The sequence below is a fragment of the Chlamydotis macqueenii genome, chromosome 16, assembly GCF_036417535.1.
Source record: "Chlamydotis macqueenii isolate bChlMac1 chromosome 16, bChlMac1.mat, whole genome shotgun sequence".
NCBI lineage: Eukaryota > Metazoa > Chordata > Aves > Otidiformes > Otididae > Chlamydotis > Chlamydotis macqueenii.
The window spans coordinates 3,594,026-3,613,096 of NC_141571.1; the positions used below are offsets into that span (position 1 = coordinate 3,594,026).

Genomic DNA, 19,071 nt, shown 5'->3' on the forward strand with positions numbered 1-19,071 from the left:
GATGATGCTAATACGGATGAACTTTCTTCACCCAGGGTTTATTCCAACTGTCTTGCATGGTGACTGCAGTGCTTTCAGGAAAAGGTTAAGAGGTTTTCTACTGCTTTATAGTAACTCCTGTAAGCATTACTGTGTTCTTTTCTTTAAACCCAGGCAGCTCAGTTGCTTAATTTAGAACATATGTATTGAAATCACCAAGGAGCATTTCTACTGCTTCTGAAGGGGAAAATACATAGAGAATATGTATTCTTCATTTTCACCCGACTGCAGCAAGTTCTCCATCGGTGTGGAAGTACTGCACCTACACTGTTGTGAGATGTGAAGGTCATAGTCTGTTGTCTTTGAATTTGGGTTTTTGGGAATGTCACAAGATGAGCACCCTGCCAAATACTGGATCTCTTACTCCATTGACTTTCTTTGGTGATACTGATTTGCTGTCCTCCGAGATCTGCTCGTCATTGCCCTTGTGCTAATTCTTTGATCGCTTTGCTCAATTCTTTCACATCTTTCTCCATCATTTTTATTTTCTCCCTCACTTCTTGTACGTTAAATGTATGACAAGTCCCTTGTAGACAGGAGCATTAGCTCTTAAGGAAAAAGTGAGAACAGGAGCGTGTGACATGCTGTGCCAAATGAGCATTTTATGTCGTAGAGTACTAAAGTTACTTATCACTGTGACAGTGACTTCTTTGTTGGGAATAAGCATCAGATAGAGACTACTGACACTCGATTGCTAGTCCATAGAACAATATAGCAGTGTTTAAATCCAGCCCCCCACTTACTGCTCTGATGTCCTAGATCTTCAGCTAAATAACCAACGTGCCACAAGCTAAAAAGGTAATTTTCAATTTTTATATGTTAGTCTTTGATTACAAAGCACAGGAGCATCTTGTGGCTGATGGTTCATGAGGACGAATGCAGTGTTGTTCTCAACAGGGGCAAGAAGAGACCTGCATATCCACAGGGCTGCATCACATAGTATGGGAATGCTTGTGGGGGTAAGAGGTTGAACTCTGCCATGTAAGGGTGATGTTTGTCTGCTGGGACTGTTCTGTTTCATACTGGGATGCAAAACCAATGACCAAGGCCTTGCACTGATAAACGTATGAATTTGTGAAACCATTGACCCTTGTTCTATAGGCTGTAGAAATCCTAAATCTTCATTTTTCTCTCACATTCATAGATTTCAGCTTTAATTAAATATTCCAAATTAATGATTTCAGAATTGGTTCTGGGCACTTTTCTTCAGTAACAGACTATATTGCTCGCTGGTGCAGTTTGCTTGTCCAGGTGAATTAATGAATCACTTCATTAATACCGCTGGCACACTGTTCCAGCACAGTTGACATGTGCCACTGCTGTCAGCCTGTTACATTACTGCGAGACAGATCTGGATGTCTCTCTTAGACAAAAAACTATTAGTACAGTGTCTGTCAGTGCAGTGAAATAGTCTCATGCTAATTATTCTAGAATCCTTGTGCCATTTTTTTTGTGCGATAAATGGAACTGGAAGTTTGGACAATCACTGGAAAACAAAATTCAACTGCAGCATTGATTACAAAGTGGGAAGGGTGCTAATAAGCAATGCTAATATAAATACAGTCAGTCAGAGCTCAGACTGCTTATTGCTGTAGTGTAAAACTAGAAATGGTGCTTATGGATGCTGCTCAGGCAGGCAAGTGAATCTCTAATAGCCAGCAATGAAGAGCACAGAACAGTTGTGCAAAGGTATCAAATTCTGCTTAAACGATGGTGAGGTGAAAAATCAGAACAAAGGAATTTTAATGTGATTCCATTTTTTTTTTTTCTAAAACAGCTGGGCTTGCCTTCTTAAATGCAAATTTAAGTACCTCTGTTCTCAATAGCTTTTAAATTATAGCAGTATGTGGCTACTGTGTAAAAAACTGTACAAATATATTTTGTTCTGTATTTTTTGCTTTAAAAAGTTATGAGAAGGTTGAAATTCGGTTTCCTTGCCTTCCAGTCCCATCCATATCAATTTGGCAAGCAGAGTCTGCAGCTGCTTGTTTAGGACGCTGTGAGAAAAGCTTACAATCACCATTAGCAGAGTAATAAGTTGTATCATATTTGAGAACACAGATCCTGCTTGTCAGGCAAATGCCTTTTGATAGCAGCTCCCATCCCCACCTCTTGAACCCCCAAAGAATAAAAACCACTGTCTCTTCTGATCTTAATTTTAGAACCTGTGTTCTGTGTTGTACGCATGAGAGGAACAGTACAGGGCTGTGCGTGCGTTACGACTGTCTTCCTGCTGCTCTGGAGGCCTGGCTGTGCGTGGGCCATGCACAGCTGAGGTTTTGGAAGGACCTACAAGGGTCATCAAGGTACAGGCTGGATGGCCTGGTCGGATACAAACCTGCTTTCCTCCTCTTTTGAACAGGCACATCAGCCTTTTCTGCATCCTCTCTGGTTTTGTCTTCTGGTTCTGTTCAGTCCGAACTGGACTGCTTATTTCCATGTTTCAGAGTCGTGTTAGGAATTTCATGTGTTAGCATGATTCTTCAGTAACAAAGTAAGGGTACAGGTTAGCACTTCAGAAATAGAATCGTTGAACTTTGCAGCATACTGGTGTTTGGAGCTTTAGGGCTTCTTTTTTTTTTGTCTAAAACCATCCACAGGCAAGTGAAAGTTCATGGTCTCCTTGGCTGCACATTTTATCAGATGGTCTTATGAACAAGGAAGGCATTTAAAAAAAAAAGTTTTATTCATATAAAATCCATAGCTTAAGAGGCTTATCCAGCTGTTTTTAAGATTAGATTTTCTAGAATGCCTTTTTCTAATGGATTATTTCACAGGAGGCAGTGATAACAGTTGTTGGGGATTTTTCTCTAATTTTTCAGTCTTCCCTGTTGCATCTGAGGGATTGATGGAGCTCATTTTTCTTCCATCGTCTAAAAATTGCTTCGAATTGCCTTGCTTAGAAAATCACATAGAGAAATATTCCAGTAGTAGGGTAGAAACACTCAGGAGCAGTTGCCAAATAGTAAAATACATATGTTTTTCACAGCACCAAGCCTGTCAAAGTTTGAGGAGCATCTAGATGACACTCTTAATCATATGGTTTTAGGTTGTCCTGCGAGGAGCAGGGAGTTGGACTTGGTGGTACTTATTCTGTGATTCTCTTTGGCCTTTTTTGGTCCTTCATGTTAGTTTTGTTCTCATGCTCTTTGCACCACTGAACTTTCTGTCATTTTAAAGCTCTACAGTATTCAACATTCTTAGCTGTAGACCACAGCTGTAGTTCTCTTAATGGGAGGAGAAAGGCACACCCCAAATTCTCTTTGTGCCTGTACAACTGGACCTGCTTTGCACATACAATAAAATCTACTCATGTTCAATAACTCCCTTTTCGAGCTTGTATCACATCGATCTTCTGTTTTCTTGAAAGAAGGCATCTGGGAACCGCGTTTTTGTGTTCTTCTGGAGTCTGGGATCCAGGCTAGATATTGTTCCAGTTTCAGCAATCCTGTTCCAGATGTCCTCGTTCTTGGGGAGCCTGGGCCTTTCCTCTCTGTGCCCGGAGGAGGAGGGGGAATGGCTGAAAGGCAGCAACAGGCTGGACAAAGCTTGCGATATAAAATACTGTCTGGATCAAATGGGGCTTAAAATATGGTTGATCCTAATTACAAATGTACAAGGCCAATCTGTCACCATGTTTATTTAATCAAGATCACATACAGATTTTAATTAAAATAGTGAGCTTGTAACATCAGGCTGGTCATCTGTAACGGGCAAGTGTTTAGTTAGACAGGGGAAAAAAATGGTCCTTATTAATGTGTTGGTTTTGCTAAATAATGGGCAACTTGTTTAGATAATTTGCAATAATTTGGCACAGAGTGATATTAAAAAATTACTTCCTATCCAATTGTTGCCAATAGGGAAGAGCCCATTATTTAGCCCACGCACAAACACAGGCTGGACGGGGAATGGATTGAGAGCAGCCCTGAGGAGAAGGACTTGGGAGTGCTGGTGGATGAGAAGCTTAACATGAGCAGGCAATGCGCCCTTGCGACCCAGAAGGCCAACCGCATCCTGGGCTGCATTAAGAGGAGCGTGGCCAGCAGGTCGAGGGAGGTGATTCTGCCCCTCTACTCTGCCCTGGTGAGACCCCACCTGGAGTACTGTGTCCAGTTCTGGAGCCCCAACATAAGAAGGACATGGACCAGTTGGAGAAGGTCCAGAGGAGGGCCACAAAGATGATGAAAGGGCTGGAGCACCTCTCGTATGAGGCCAGGCTGAGAGAGTTGGGGCTGTTCAGCCTGGAGAAGAGGTGGCTCCGGGGAGACCTGATAGCGGTCTTCCAGTACCTCAAGGGGGTCTACAAGAAAGATGAGGAGGGGCTGTTCAGTAGGGCCTGTTGCGATAGGACCAAGGGGTAATGGTTTTAAAATAGAGGGAGGTAGATTTAGATTGGATATTAGGAAAAAATTTTTTACAGTGAGGGTTGTAGAACACTGGCCCAGGTTGCCCAGAGAGGTGGTGGATGCCCTGTCCCTGGAAACGTTCAAGGCCAGGCTGGATGAGGCTCTGAGCAACCTGATCTGGTTGGGGATGTCCCTGCTCCTTGCAGGGAGGTTGGACTGGATGATCCTTGAGGGTCCCTTCCAACTCAAACCATTCTATGATTCTATGATTTTCAGTGAGATGGGACTGAGCCTTGAGTAGCTGCTATAATGGCTGCTTTTCTTAGTTTCTTAAATTGGGAAAATGGGAGCAACATTTTAAATTCCTAATTTTCTTACCTTCTGTGGCACCTGTTTTTCAAATGGTACTTAGAGGGAAATTAATGGTGGAGGCGAAGGGAAAACTGCTATAACTTTTTGGGAAGGGGGTCATGGTGGAGGTTAGATTTGGTCTAAAATAGAGAGAGAAGACAGTAATGCTGGGTGTTGTCTGAATTTAGATCAGTTTGGCAATAGTAATTTCTAAACTTTGTAGATGAGACTTTACTGTCTGTTTAGCAGGCCAAACTGCTCGGTTAGTTAAGCTCAGTCTTGTAAATCTCTTGAATCGTGCAATCAAATCCCAAAGTAACCTGGATTGTGTTGCTGTTGGAGTCTATAGCCCAGGAGAATGGCGTTTAATATTTCATTTGTCTTTTGTTCAGCTGTGATGTGACTGGTAAGATGTCATTTTTGCATTGGGAATGAGAATCACTGTCTATTGTTTAATTGTCTTGCACCAAGAAACAAGTAATAAACTGCTTGTGATTTATAGTAATTTGATTTTTAATGAAAACGTATCTACGTGCATTTCTTGAAAACAAATTTCTTGGAGAAATAACCTTACGAAGTCAAAACAAAATCAGCCTGACAATTCATATCAGAAAAAGATTCTGGCAGGAGTTAGGAGAACAGTGCAAAATAAAAGCAGAAACAAATATTCAACAGAAAACCGAGCTTGTCACACTAGTTTTTGTTCATGTTGGATACCTGCTACAACTACAATTCAGATTAGTGGGGTTTTTTTTTTCTTTTTTTTTCTTTTTTTTCTTTTTCTTTTTTTTTCCCCGAGGTACAATGCACAACTACTGCAGTCAATCTCAAGGAGATAGCGTGTTTCATTGTAATTAGTTAGCCAGAGGAAATTAAATCAAGTAACATTTCAGTTGATCATTTTGTGTAATAATGATTTCTGTGTATTTGTTTCTCTTCACTGAGCAGATGTTAACTTATAAGACTTCTCCACGGGGGAATGTCCAACCATCCTCCCATCATGCGGGGCTCAAACTCCTTTCTTTCACATTTCTGTGGGTCCTGGGTTCTTTGAGGAATCACCTTTAAGAATTTAGAGTTTAGAATAACTCCTACAGAACGTGAAAACTAATGTCATACTATAACATGTATAGGTTTATTTTTCTGAGACAGAGATGTCCTTTTCATCATCTTATTTTCACAAGAGAACAGAGTTTGTGTCCTTTGGGCTGAGGGGAAACCACGTTGGAGTGTGATGGAGGGGAAGCTAGATGAGTTTAAAGAAATTGCTCATCATCTTGCACAGTTCAGCTCGTGTTTTCAAAACCACAAAGCGTATGCTATTCATGCGGCTTACAGTATGCAAGTGTTATTTATACACTGACAGAGGGAGGGGAAAAAAAAAATAAAAATCAGGCAGGCAGCCAGAGTCTTGTAGATTTTTTTTTTCTTTTTTTTTTTTTCTTTTTTCCCCCCAGCTTTCATCAAAGGGTGCTGCTGAGATGTCTTTTGGTTTGCTTTTCTTTTTTTATCATAGAGGAGATATTCAGCAGCCAGGTTCTTGCCTCCTCGTGATGCTTTTCAGACATCTAGGCACTCTCCAAGTCTCATGCAGACTTTGAGTATCTTTGCTCATGATGTTAAGCAGACTTTGCAATCAAACATGACAGGAGGTGTTGATTTGCCGGTGCCATGGAGATTTTTCTTAGTTCTGAGCTACCAAGAGCCCCAGTTAGAGTCAGTTCCAGCAACATCCTGACTCCTGATGTTATTGACCATGGGAAGATCCCTGGTGCTTAAATTTGCTAGTGTTTTCTCAGACACACAGCCAGTGCTTTGATTACATAGATATATGTAATCATATATATATGATTTTTAACCTTTATTTTGCTTGGTAAAATCACAAAATGAGCAAGTGATTTAAGTTTTCCACTGATTGCTAATTGTGTTGTGTTAAGCATCACGCGTTGGCTGAAGCACAATATCATGATCAGTGATCGTGACACTCCACCGCGCCGGGTCACAGGGCAAAGACCAAGCTGGTGCACTGGAGCCTTTCTATCCACGGTGTATGCTGGGTGCACTCAGTCGTTTTTAGTTAAGACTTCTTTCCCCCCTGACTCCCCAAAATAATACTGACTGCCGTTGCTCATATGCTTGAAGGAGGAAATGAGTATAAACCTTCTGATCTTTAAAAGTTACTTTTGTGTTTTATTTTAAACAGAAGTTGTTTTGTGGTCACTGTATTTTACACGTGTTTCTGAATTGGTAACGCTATCCCCCAGTGTAAGGGGGCTGAATTTTTAATAGGGGGAGGAAAAAAAAAAGGTAAATTCTTTTCAGTAACAGATAAAATTCTTATGGAGGATTTTGTAAATGACAGGAGAAATTGTGCCTGTGATACAAAAGATTTTGGAACAGCCTTACTGTACAGATACATAGTCGTAATTTGATCCTTTTGACAAAGTTATTTCAGGCCTCTCATGATTTCTTTTTGTCTACAGAACCCCCAACTCCTATTGCCCCTCCTGAGCTGCTGGCTGTCGGAGCCACGTACCTGTGGATCAAACCCAACGCCAACTCCATCATTGGAGACGGGCCCATCATATTGAAAGAGGTGGAGTATCGGACGACCACTGGGAACTGGGCGGAAACGCACATTGTAGACTCTCCTAATTACAAACTGTGGCATTTGGATCCTGATGTGGAGTATGAGATCAGAGTGCTGCTCACTCGCCCTGGAGAAGGAGGCACGGGGCCCCCGGGACCACCACTCACGACAAGAACCAAGTGTGCAGGTAGGGTTTCTGTGGCTTTACAGTATGGCACAGATATTTTGGTTCGTTTACTAACACATTAACGAATGGTCCTCTGCACATCCTTATTGTAGTTATGCTTCATCAGTGATCTGAATTGACATTGTGAATTTTGATATATCCTGGAATATTTTACTTTTTATTCCACAGGCAAGTGTTTGAGAAACTGTTGGCTTTATGCACGTAGTGTATTTGCCAGAATTTCTGCTACAGTGTATGGCTGCTTTCTGTTGAAATGGACAAGCAGATGAGAGTTTTCCAATCAATTCTCCAGTAGGCAAATTGTTTTTAAGACTAATCTATTAAAAAATTTTCACCCTACAGGGAATAAGAAAATATATGTTGTTGCATAATGGTTTCAGCTTTGGTAATTAACAAATTGACAGTGCTATAAATTTATTAGTGCAGTGTGGTGAAGCAGTAAGCATTTAGATTTTAAGAAACATTTTTGTATTGCATTTGATGGAACTGATTCTTCTCACTTCTGACAAAGAAACCTGTTCAAACACTGTGTAGCATCTTCCCTTTGTCTTTCATATTGGAACAGATCAATTTTGATCCAGGGGCAGGAAAAGTCTATCTTCTTTCTAAGCCATATTGGCCTTGCAGCAAATGGATTTAAGTAGTGGAGAGCTTACACAAAAGCATTCTGGTTCCAGTTGCTCTTTCTGACAAGATAGCAAGTCTGAAGTGTGAAGAATGCATCAAGAACAGCCAAATGGCATCCTGGGATGGGATTTAAGGAATGTTAGCATTCCTCACCCACTGTCATAGCACAAGCATCCCCAGCAGCATTCTCTTCCTCTACCAAGAGAGGAAACCTGACTGGTTGAGGGTGTTGTGGAGTGGGGGGGCACATCCTTACTGCTTTCCTTTTTTGTTCAGGTTATAGAAGAGTGAACATTTAGTGTCTCTTTGAGAAGAATTGATTGGAAAAAAATATCTGAGCATGAGGATCTGTCATGGAGATGTTTGCTCTATTCATCACTTGTCCATTGGTAGAAGATGTTTGAGGGCTTTTCTTGTAGCTAGGTGGAAAGTGTGAAGTGACATGGATGACATCCTGGCCTATCTGGGAAATTAGCTTGTGCTCTGCTACTCACCTTTTGGCTGTCACCTCCTTCGCTAGCAGGGTCAAATTCTCTAACCTTCAGCAGAAGTACCTGCAGGCCTGGCCTGGGGCTATGGATTTGCATATGGAAATGTGATGTGCTCAGATTTGGTTTGCAGTTCATGCGTTATGACTTTGCAGGGACACTTTCTGCAGCAGCCAAACTTGCAAACTTAAAAGTTGTTTTTTTTTTTTTTTTTTCTTAATGATGTCTTGTACTGGAACCCAAATTGCCAAGTTTTCTTGTTCAGCATAGGTATTGACTGACATCGTGAAGGATGACATAGATAACTTGTTCAAATTGGCTAAGCTGTGCCACTCACAGCTTTCCATCCTAATTTTCTAATGACAATCTAACTGGAGAAGGTCATTCTATTAATGTTAGTTGTCATACAAACCTTGTTGAGATTGATGGTGATGGCATTTATGTTTTGTTTAGGGCATTGAGTGGCAGAAACTGTAATGATCTTGATCCTAAGCATGGACTCAAAGAAAGGGAGAAACTCATCCACTATCTAAAAGTGTACAACTTCTACAAAATGCCAAGTGAAATGATAGACAAGAAACTGCAACTCATTATTCCACTTTCCATATGTCATGAAACTCCTTCAAAATACCTTGTTTTGAGGATAGTTATACAAAACATCCACAGTAACGATTTTTAAAATGTGCTGAACCAAGAGAGCAGCACTACTTCCTTCATTTTTCTTAGAGTACCTGATGAATGACATCAGTGAAAACTGAGGCATTTTTTAAATAGCTGAGAGATGAGTGATGCTGCTGCTTTCAAGTGAATTCTTTTGATCTTTTCTTTATCACTGCTTTTTCTTAGCAAGAGGGAAGTGCCAAACTCTTACACGTTTGTATGCAATCACTGGATGACCGGAGCAGTCCTGTTTTACTGGAGTGTTCAGTTTTGGTGCTGTGTTTATTAGGCCCACTGATAAAGGGAACAAAATTGACTGCAGAAGTAATAGTAGAGAATTATCACCCGTAGTGGAGAAGTAGTATTTATTTACTTAAATTGCAAATCAGTGTAATATAAACAGGTGTTTGCAAGATTCCAACAGTGAGAAGGCAACATCCCTTTAACTAAACGGTCTCCTTAGTGTCTTTTCACATAGACATAACCCTACCACTTGCGTGGTGGGGAGTCTGAGTAACCACTGGCATTGCCTTCAATTTAGGCATACTTGCAATGAGATTCTTATTTTTTATTTTCCATCTCTAAATTAGAACTGGATTTGGGAAGGACCATGCTTTTCTTCCACTTCAAATCAAGTGACAGAAGCTCATTTACAAAGTTGCAGTTGTCTGCTGTGAGTTTATTGACTGCTGGCCTTGCATCAGAGCAAAAGCATGACCAAAGTGGCTCAGCATGAGCTTAGAAAGTCATTTCACCATGACACAGCTCTTAGCGAGATAATTCATATTTTCATATTTTTGATCCAAGTGAATGGACGTGGTTTACATGGGCTTCAGAAAGTTTTTCATTATTTAAACCCATGAAAACTACCTGTTATAGGTCTTGCTCTAAACGAGCACAAAGAAGTTTTATTAAACTGGATAATATCTTATCTAAATTTCTATAAACAGTGTGTGCCTGGGCATCTGTTATCCCACTAGTGATACTTTTGGTTTTCTGCAGGACAGCAGATTTCATTTATATTTGATCTTTAGAAATGATACTGAAAATTAAGTCCCAGCTTGCCTCCTCTAGGAAAAGCCAACTGCCGGAAAATATGGCAGTTGGTAAACTGAATTATTTTTGTTGTTGTGGTTCTGCGTAGAGTTTGGTTTTTTGGTTTTGGCTGGTGGTTTGTGTGGAGTTTTTCCCCCTCTCCCCATAGACTATGATAGGTTCTGACTTGGGACAGGAAAAGGTTAAATGACCTTCAGGCATAAAACAGTAAACGCTCAGTCAGGGGAAGAATTGCCCATCAGGGAATGGGAAAAGAGAACGACTGCTGAAGGTTAAGACCAGACACAGGGCTGAGGAATGGTTACAAGAAAGGAAGATATAAAATATTAGTTTTTAATCTCAAAATGATAGGTTGGGGGCAATAACAAGACTACAGGTCCCAGTAGTGCCTAGTAGTTCAGCACTGGTGGTCTGAGTGTGTGTGTTTTGGTTTGTGAGTGTGTTTTGTTTTGTTTTTTGTTTTTGGTTTGGTTTTTTTTTTTTAAGCTTTTCTCAATAGTTAAACAGAGCTCTTAAGCCCATGAAACAAGGATTTTTAATTCAAAAGTGTGTGCTTTGGAAAGCTGTGATGTGGGAAGCTTGGGGCTTGTTTCCTTCTCTGTTGTTTATTTACTATTCCTCTGCTTTTTTTTTTTTTTTTTCTTTCTCCTGTTGCTGCAGAAAGGGAGGATGAGAAGTCCTTTTTTTTTTTTTTTTTTTTTTTCTTTAGTGGATGGGAAGGAGAAGGGAAGACCTTGCAAATGAGGCCATCGTTGTGGGGGAGGAATCTCATCTGCAAAGTGTTTGCCTTCTAGGTGGGATGAACTCTCATGAAAAGCAAAGCCAAAGAGTAACATTTAAATGAATATTAATAAAGGGACAGAGATAACTCATTAAAAATAATATTTATACCTGGTTAAAATGCTTTCTGGAAAAGCTATCTTGAACATTAGCTTCTCTGCCTTTTTGGATGGTGAACAGTGACTCATAAGATGAGTAGAGTTTTGTGAGCTTGAGACTGGGAGGCGGGAAACTTTCCCATCTGACAGGAGAGTTGCCTGGTAAGGAATGGGATGGGAGAAAAATTCCTGAGTAATTCCCTATAATGTTTCCTCCCCTCCGTAGGTTTATGATTAGAGGAGGTTTGTCCTCATGTGGAAAAATTCATGGGCAACCGATCTCTTAAGCTGCTAGAGACTGGGTCATTCAGCAGAAGCTGTGATCTTGGAGAAAGGAGCGGTTGTCAACATTAATACTCAATTTTTGTTCTTGGCCTAGGGAAATAAAAGTTAGTCTTGAACGATGTGGCTGGATTTAGTACTCCTTTCAAAAACAGCCAGGATAAAGTAGCTGATGTAAGTGCAAATAATCTGTACGTTCAGAGTTTGAAATGATGTTGCAAAGTAGTTGGGAAAACTTTTTCTTGAGTTATTATTAAAAGGTACTTTGTTGCCATCAAATCTTGCAAAGTTTAGGAGCAGTAAGCAGCTTTTGCCTGTGTTGTTCTGTTTTGTTTTGTTTTATTTTGTGGTTGGATTTTTTTGTGTGGGGTTTTTTTTTTTTTTTTTTTTTTTTTTTTTTTTTTTTTGTTGTGGTTTTAAGACTACACTTTCAGCAACCTGATCTGGTTGGAGATGTCCCTGCTTCTTGCAGGGGGGTTGGACTGGATGGGCTTTGAAGGTCCCTTCCCACCCAAACCGTTCTGTGACTCTATAGAAGTGTTTTTGCCTGTTGCTCTGTTACAAATGTTAGAAGAAGGCGGTTGTCGTGTACTGTTCTGAAATGCACAAACTGAACAACCAGAAGGTTACTTTGGGGTGCACTGAGTTAGTGTAAGTTATTACAACAGCAGGTTCAAAAATATTTTTTTTTCTGATTTAATTTTAAGGTGATCTCTCTTGTTAAATAGGAAACATTTACATGCAGATGTTGAAAAATAAGATTCAGGGTTGCTATACTGCTGCCTTCTTTTTTTTTCAAGCTTACAAAAAAAAAAAAAAGACCTGAAAAAACCCTGCTTATGAGTCAAAGCGCTATGCAAGGTGGCCTGTTGAGTGATTTGAAAGATAGTTCTGTGCAACTGATGCGCAGGTTTTACTAGAATCACTGTTTCACAGACTAATTTAACTGGGAGTTACTCTAAGCCTTGTCCTGAAACATACATTCCTGTTCCTATTAATATTAGTTAAATTGGAACTCTTAGCTCCACTGTCTTCTGTAACCTTAAATGCAGATGGCTGGGAAAATAGATGCTTACTTAGCAGGATTGCCTGCTTTTGAAAAACGCTTCCTGTAGAATATCAGCAGTGAAGGAAAAGCTCACCCGGGTTTCCTGTTTTCCATATTGGTAAACGCTGCAAGAGACTTTCTCGGCGGTGATAAGACCAGCTTCCATAGCGCGTGTTCTGTTTGTGTCCAGTTTTGCTCTCTTGCTCAATTCCCTGAAACAGGGGCTTGTGTAGCGCAGTGAAATGCAGTTGTTCTCCTGATAGCGCCTATTCCCAAGAGCTGCGGAGCGCCGCAGGTGAGCAGCTGAGAACGGCACGATTGTGTCCGTGTTTTGGTCTGCGGATCCAGCAAAGCCTCTGGGACCGGTACCCGTTTTAGTCATTTTGTCTGTGTAGCTTTATGATTGAAACTCTGTTTTCATTCCACCTCAGTAGGCATGTCAACCAGAGAGATGAGAGCAGAGTTACAAAAAATATTATATTCCTTCTTTTTGATCCTTAATCCCCAATTTGTGCTCGGAGCCAGCCTGGTAGCATTGTTGAAAGATAGGGGCTTCATCTCTATTGCACCCGAACAGCTGAAGTCCCTTTGCCTGTAAGCTGATGATTTTCCCTGCCAAATTGATTAAATAGATAATAAACATATCTTGATTTCTGCTTTATTCTTCCCTCACTTAATTTTTGACAGAGTAGAAAGACAGCATCTACCCTTCAATTAACCACTGAAAGAAAATATTTGTTGAGATACGTGCTTTCTAGCTCTGAGCGTGTTGGAGTGGTACATTTTTCTTGTCTCTCTTTGTCAGGTCTGTCAACTTTTGTTTAGCCCATCATGTGTACCTTCAGACCTCTTAGATGACATAGACAATGCCTCAGTTGAAACTACAGAACTCTGTAGGAAGCAAAGTGTATTTCTGGTTTCTCTTCAGGTTGCAGAGGTGTGGTCCAGGCAGAAGATGTCTCTGAGGAACTATCAGTATCAAGTTATGGATGTGTTGGCTGTAGAAATGTCAGACTGGAAAGATACCTTTTGAAGAACAGAGGATAGATTGGATCTATGAATTAATTACGGGAAAAGAACTGAAAAAAAAAGAAGCAGCTGTGTTGCCTGAGGTATAACAACAGTGACAACTTATATGGCTCAGTAGGAATCTGGGAGGAGAAGGGAAGGTAATTAAATGGTGAAAAGGGGAAGCAGGGTCTTTTGGTGCACTCTGGGTGACTGCCTGACCACAGGACTCCTGAAAAGCCAGACTGTTGGAGCTGACAAGATCCTTGGTTTGGCCTGAGGCTGCAGTACATCCAAAGTTCAGGCACTAAATTAAGTGTGTTAGAAAGCAGCAGTGTGCAGAGGAGAGGCTGGGATTTACTGCTGGAGCACATCAGTGTGCCATAAAGCTGATATTTGTTTCTAGCAGTGACCAATGCCTGGAAATTCCCCAGTCTAGCTCAGCGTATCCCCTATTGCCTTTAGCCAGGGTGTGTGTGGCAAAGAATTTTCTTTATCCTGATCCCTGCAGAAGATTGGCTTTGTGTCCTGAGGTGTATGGATTGATTCCCCTTATCTTAGTCTGCTTAAATACAATTATGAATAAAAAGGCAATCATAGTAGTGCTTTAGTCTGGATTTTTGTTCCAGAGGGATTTTGCTCCTGATGGATTTAAATTATAGGGATTTTTTTTTATCTGCAAAAGCAGTTTGTTATCCAGAAGTGCTTTTTTATTTTTATTTATTAGGATGAAGTCCAGTTATTCATTTCCACATCACGCTGCTTCTGCTTGGTGGTGTTGCTGTTGAATTTAGTGGCTTCCTATAATGGGGTTTGACTATGGCATTATTTTCTGAGTGGGCAGGCTGGTCAATAAGTGGACAACTTTCATAAAGGCATTAGGGTTTCATGCCTTGAGGAACAGTTCTCATGAATGATGGAACTTCATAACTTCTTCCAAAAGAAATGAACCTGCCCAGCACTTATTTTCATGCCAGCTGAATTTAGGACACTATTCTTTTCAATTTCTTGACTCCTGAGTTCTGTCCAGGTTTCATCCTGAATAGCCTGAGTATTCTTAATCTGAAGATTCAAAAATGGAGAGAGAGGGGGGGGGGGGAAAAAACCAAAACAACAAAACCCCCATTCTATTTAAACTCAAGCAAATCCCTGAGCACTGCTTGACTTAGTGGCACTGTAGATTTGAGGTGGCTAGACATCTGGGGTGTGCACAGTACTTTTAAAAGTGAAAGTGGTTTGGAATGAAATTTAAGTGAATATAAACTATTTTCATTTCTCTCTTGTTGCAATTTTTCCAGGCTATATTTCTACTTGAAATACGCTGGGCACACATGAAGTCTGTATACAGAAAGCTCACTGACAGGAGAGTGAGGTCCACGTTAATGGTTTCAGATCTTCTAGACTGAAGCCTGGACACAAGTGGTGCACAGAGAACCTAAAACAAAATTATGTCAACTTCTGTGTTATCAGGTGTTGTGGTTTAATCCCAGTTGGCAACCAAGTACCACACAGCTGCTCGCTCACCCTCCTTCTATCCAAGGGGACAGGGAGAGAATCAGAAAGAAAGGAAAACTCATGGACTGAGATAAAAAAACAGTTTACTAGGATAGCAAAGGAAAAGATAATACTACTACTATATTTATAATGATAATAACAACAACAATTATAATAATTGAATATACAAAACAAACAATACACAGTTTCTCACCATCTGATGACCTGGTGACCAGTACAGCCTGTCCTGAGCAGCAGCTGCTGAACTGAGAGTGATCTCGGAATGATCCTGAGCAGAGATAGAGTGAGAGCTGCTCACTGGCCAACCCCTCCTTATTTACTGAGCCAGTTTGGGTCAAGTCTACTGGCTGTACCCCTCTCAGCTTCCTGCACCTGCAAGTTAGCAAAACCTGGGAAGCTGTGACAAGTCTTTGATCTCTTAGCAACAACTGATAACATCAGTGTATTATCAACGTTTTTCACATGCCGAATCCCATACTAAATCCAAACCACACCAGCTACTGGGAAGAGAATTGACTCCATCCCAGCTGAAAGCAGGACACCAAGCCACCCTGGCTTAATCAGGAAATTGAGTTCTCATCTTTGTGTACAACACAATGTGGTTTGAATTTTCTTGTGCACATTCAGATAGTTGTGTGATTCCTCTTTTTGAGCTCACTTAAAGAAACTGTGGAGGGGAGCAAAGCAAGCCTGTATTGGCTGTGTTAACAGCTTCTTTCCTCTTTGCTTATGCAGCTTCATTTCAGCATCCTCAATTTAAAGGTGTCTCCAGTGTGGTCCTAAAAATGTGACTTCATGGGATTAAAAATCCTTAGCTTGTGCAGAACTGGCATTGCTTTACCCAAGTCAGCATTTTACACCTGCTGAAAATCTGGCCCACGGTTTTAGAAAATGGGCCAGGCGTTTTTTCTTGATTGTCACTCAGTCCCCTGCTAAAAGCAATTTATTTAAATTGCACGGTGTCTTTTAGTCTTCAGTTAAGTGGCATCTTTCATAAAATTTCATCCCTTATTACCATATTATTACTGCTTCTGTTCATTTTTTGAGGGTGCGATGAGATGATCGTTTCCAGATGTCGCTTTATACGAGTGTGAAAAGCCCAGTCGGTGGGAGGGAACTGGAAGGGATGATGCTCTGGGTGTATTTTTACAGTGCATGTGTCTAGCATTGAAATTCCACTGAGGAGCGACTGGAGGGAGAGGTGTCTGTAATATCGACCATAACTCATCCTGGGAGTGGAATGACAGCCCCAGCCTTGCAGAGCGTTCATTGAGCTCTGTGGATTTGCATAGTCATGATCCTATCTTTGTCCCAGGACAAACACTGCTTGCTGCTTCCCGCTCAAGTTTCTCATTTTGCTTTGCCAAAGGCGGCTGAAACGTAAATGCCTTTCATTTTTAAATGTATTTATTTTTAATGCACAAGAGTCTGCATTAAAAAGCACTGACATAATAAGAGATGTTTAGAGTTTATAGATGGAAAATGCCCAATTTTAAACATTTCAGAGAATAAAATGCACACCAGTTGGCTTGTTTGGAAGCTCTAGTATGTAATACAAAAGCAAGGCAGGGGCTAAATGGAAGAGCACTGCATTTTTAACCTCATGCTTAATGCTTTTAACCCTGAGATATTTGTAACACATTTAGGAACAGCTTTGTCACTTACATGTTTAGTTGTTTTACATTTTGTCGTAAATATTTTACTCTTTTATTTTCCCCCAGTGGACTCTGAAGTATTGAGATGAACATGACTTTTTATTTAACACTTGCCAGCTTACCCAGATGTACTTGCAAGCAAGCACATTGATGTCTTAAATATTAAATATGATTGCAGAACCAGCAGATGGAGTGTGAGAGTACAGAACCCTTTTTGTAATGGCGTGTGTGTCTCTGCACAAGTGCATTGCGTTTTCATACTGTTTGAGCTAGAAAATGGAATTTTATTTTATTTTTTTAACCACCTACAGAAGTTCATGGATGTTTCTGTGACCTGTTGTGTTACCGTATCTGAACGAGACAAAGCCAAGAGTGAAGCAAGATGTTATTCCCCTTTGGGGATGCCAGGGTCCCTGTGTATCTCGGTTCACGTTACACAGGTGGAGAAGCAAAGACTTCCCATCTCCCCAGGCTTTGGGTTGTGATCCAGGTGATTGCCGTGGCCGTGGGACTCTGTAGGGGTTTATAAACTTAGTCACTATTTTAATTACTTGTTATTCCACTGAGTGCAATGGGGGGGGAAGGAAATGCTTTGAACTCCATTTAACTTGTTTCTGCTTTTTAGTTTTAGAAGCTAAAATGCTTTTTTTTTTTTTTAAGCTGCATTTTTTGAAAATACAAAGCAATGGAATATTTTATGACTTTAGAAATAGTATTCAAGTAGACCATAGCTGTGACCATATCAAAGTACTCAGATATTACTGGAGAGGCATACAGGCGTGAGCATCAAAATCAGACTGACAGATGTTATTACCGTGTGTTTCACTCAACATCTGCAAATCCTCATTTTAGCTGCCAATAATCCTTCAAATTATTAACTAAGATCTTGGAAAGAGCTTTAAAGCAAGACCACAACTCACAAGATAACAAAATCGGAAAGCCTTAATGTCACAGTTTCCACCCCGCGGCACTCGTAAACGCTAGAAAACCTTTCAAGGAGAATCAAAAGGAAGCGGGAGGGAAGTCGGTCCTGCGAATGGATCCAGACTTCCAGAAATTGATTTGTCAATTAATGAAGTTTGATGAAAATCTTTGGTGAGCTTGAAAGATTAGATTATATATCAAGGAAGTCTGCCGCTTTGAAGATAAAGCCTTCAAGTGATAAATGTATTTTCCTAATGGTTTTAATAGGAAGATAAACTGTTGGCGTTAAGTTGTCTTTTTTAACAGAGGAGGGAATGAAGCAGAGGAGTAGGATGTCATATTTAAGAGAAGGAATACAGCAACAAAAGCTCTCCTATGTCTGAACTGCTCTGTGTATAAGACCAGTTATTCCCAGTTGGTTTTACTCTCCTCAGATGGATTATTTATTAACCTGGTACGGGAGTAAATCTTTCCACCTGCCCTTCTGTAGGTCGCTTTGTGATAATGTTTATTTCTAAATTCATAACACGTTCCTCTGTAAAAAGATCCACATGGTTCTTTTTTCCTGGGCAGAAAGAATCCCATTGTCACTAAAAAAGCTGTGCTTGAAAAGAAGTCTACAACTGCGATATTTTTTTTTTTCTTTTATACAGAATTAAAACTGTGATATGCCAAGTCAGACAAAGCAAATACCCTTGCTGCTGTAAGAGAGCCCGAATATCTTTGAGTTGTTGTCTGATACATCCCATGGATTAAAACTCTGGTGTAGTGTTTTGTGTTGCATCTTGTAATGTATAGAAATCATCATGTTGCATCCTATAATTTGCTTTGTATTGATGGAAGGGTTTTTGGATGATAAGTGTTAAATTTCTTGTAAACACTGATTCCCATCACATCTCAACGTATATATTATCTTTTTCTTCAAAATAACTCAACAATGCACTCATACCAGTTTCAGTTATAAGACTTCCCCTTCCTTTGTGAAAACTCAACTTTTTTTTTTTTTTTTAATCTGGTCTGTGCCCTACTCTGCTAAAGAAATCAGGAACCACAGAGTTGAAAGATGAACTGACATAAAATCCATGGACTAAAAATGACTTTTGTGTCTCCTCTGGTGTTCCCGTTTATGTTCTGAGGCTGTTTTCAATAGCTGTTGCTTCCAGTCAGCGTTGTGCATGCAAACTCCAGACACGCACCTTCTGCCAGCCTTCTCCTGCTGCCTACGAAAGGCTTGGGCGATTCATAGCTTTCCCCTGATCCAGCTGGCACGGCGGAGCAAATATTGACTTATTTTCTCACAGAAGCAAATATCTCAGTGTAAAAGAGCTGGAATCGCACTCCGTGCAAACAGGTGCGTCATGTAATATTGCTGCAGCTGATCGGGAATGTCTATTGGATCTTCAAGCCCCTCGTGTTG

At 40.5% G+C, this 19,071-nt stretch overlaps 1 protein-coding gene across 2 annotated transcripts in view; it reads left to right on the forward strand.

Annotated features, from left to right (window-relative positions):
- PTPRT (protein tyrosine phosphatase receptor type T) overlaps positions 1–19,071 on the forward strand; it is a 444,344-nt gene that overhangs the window by 217,403 nt on the left and 207,870 nt on the right. For both annotated transcript variants that reach the window (XM_086760452.1, XM_086760451.1), the window contains exon 7: positions 7,220–7,513. In XM_086760452.1, coding sequence (XP_086616578.1) covers positions 7,220–7,513 — 294 coding nt within the window. The remainder of the gene's footprint in view (positions 1–7,219; positions 7,514–19,071) is intronic.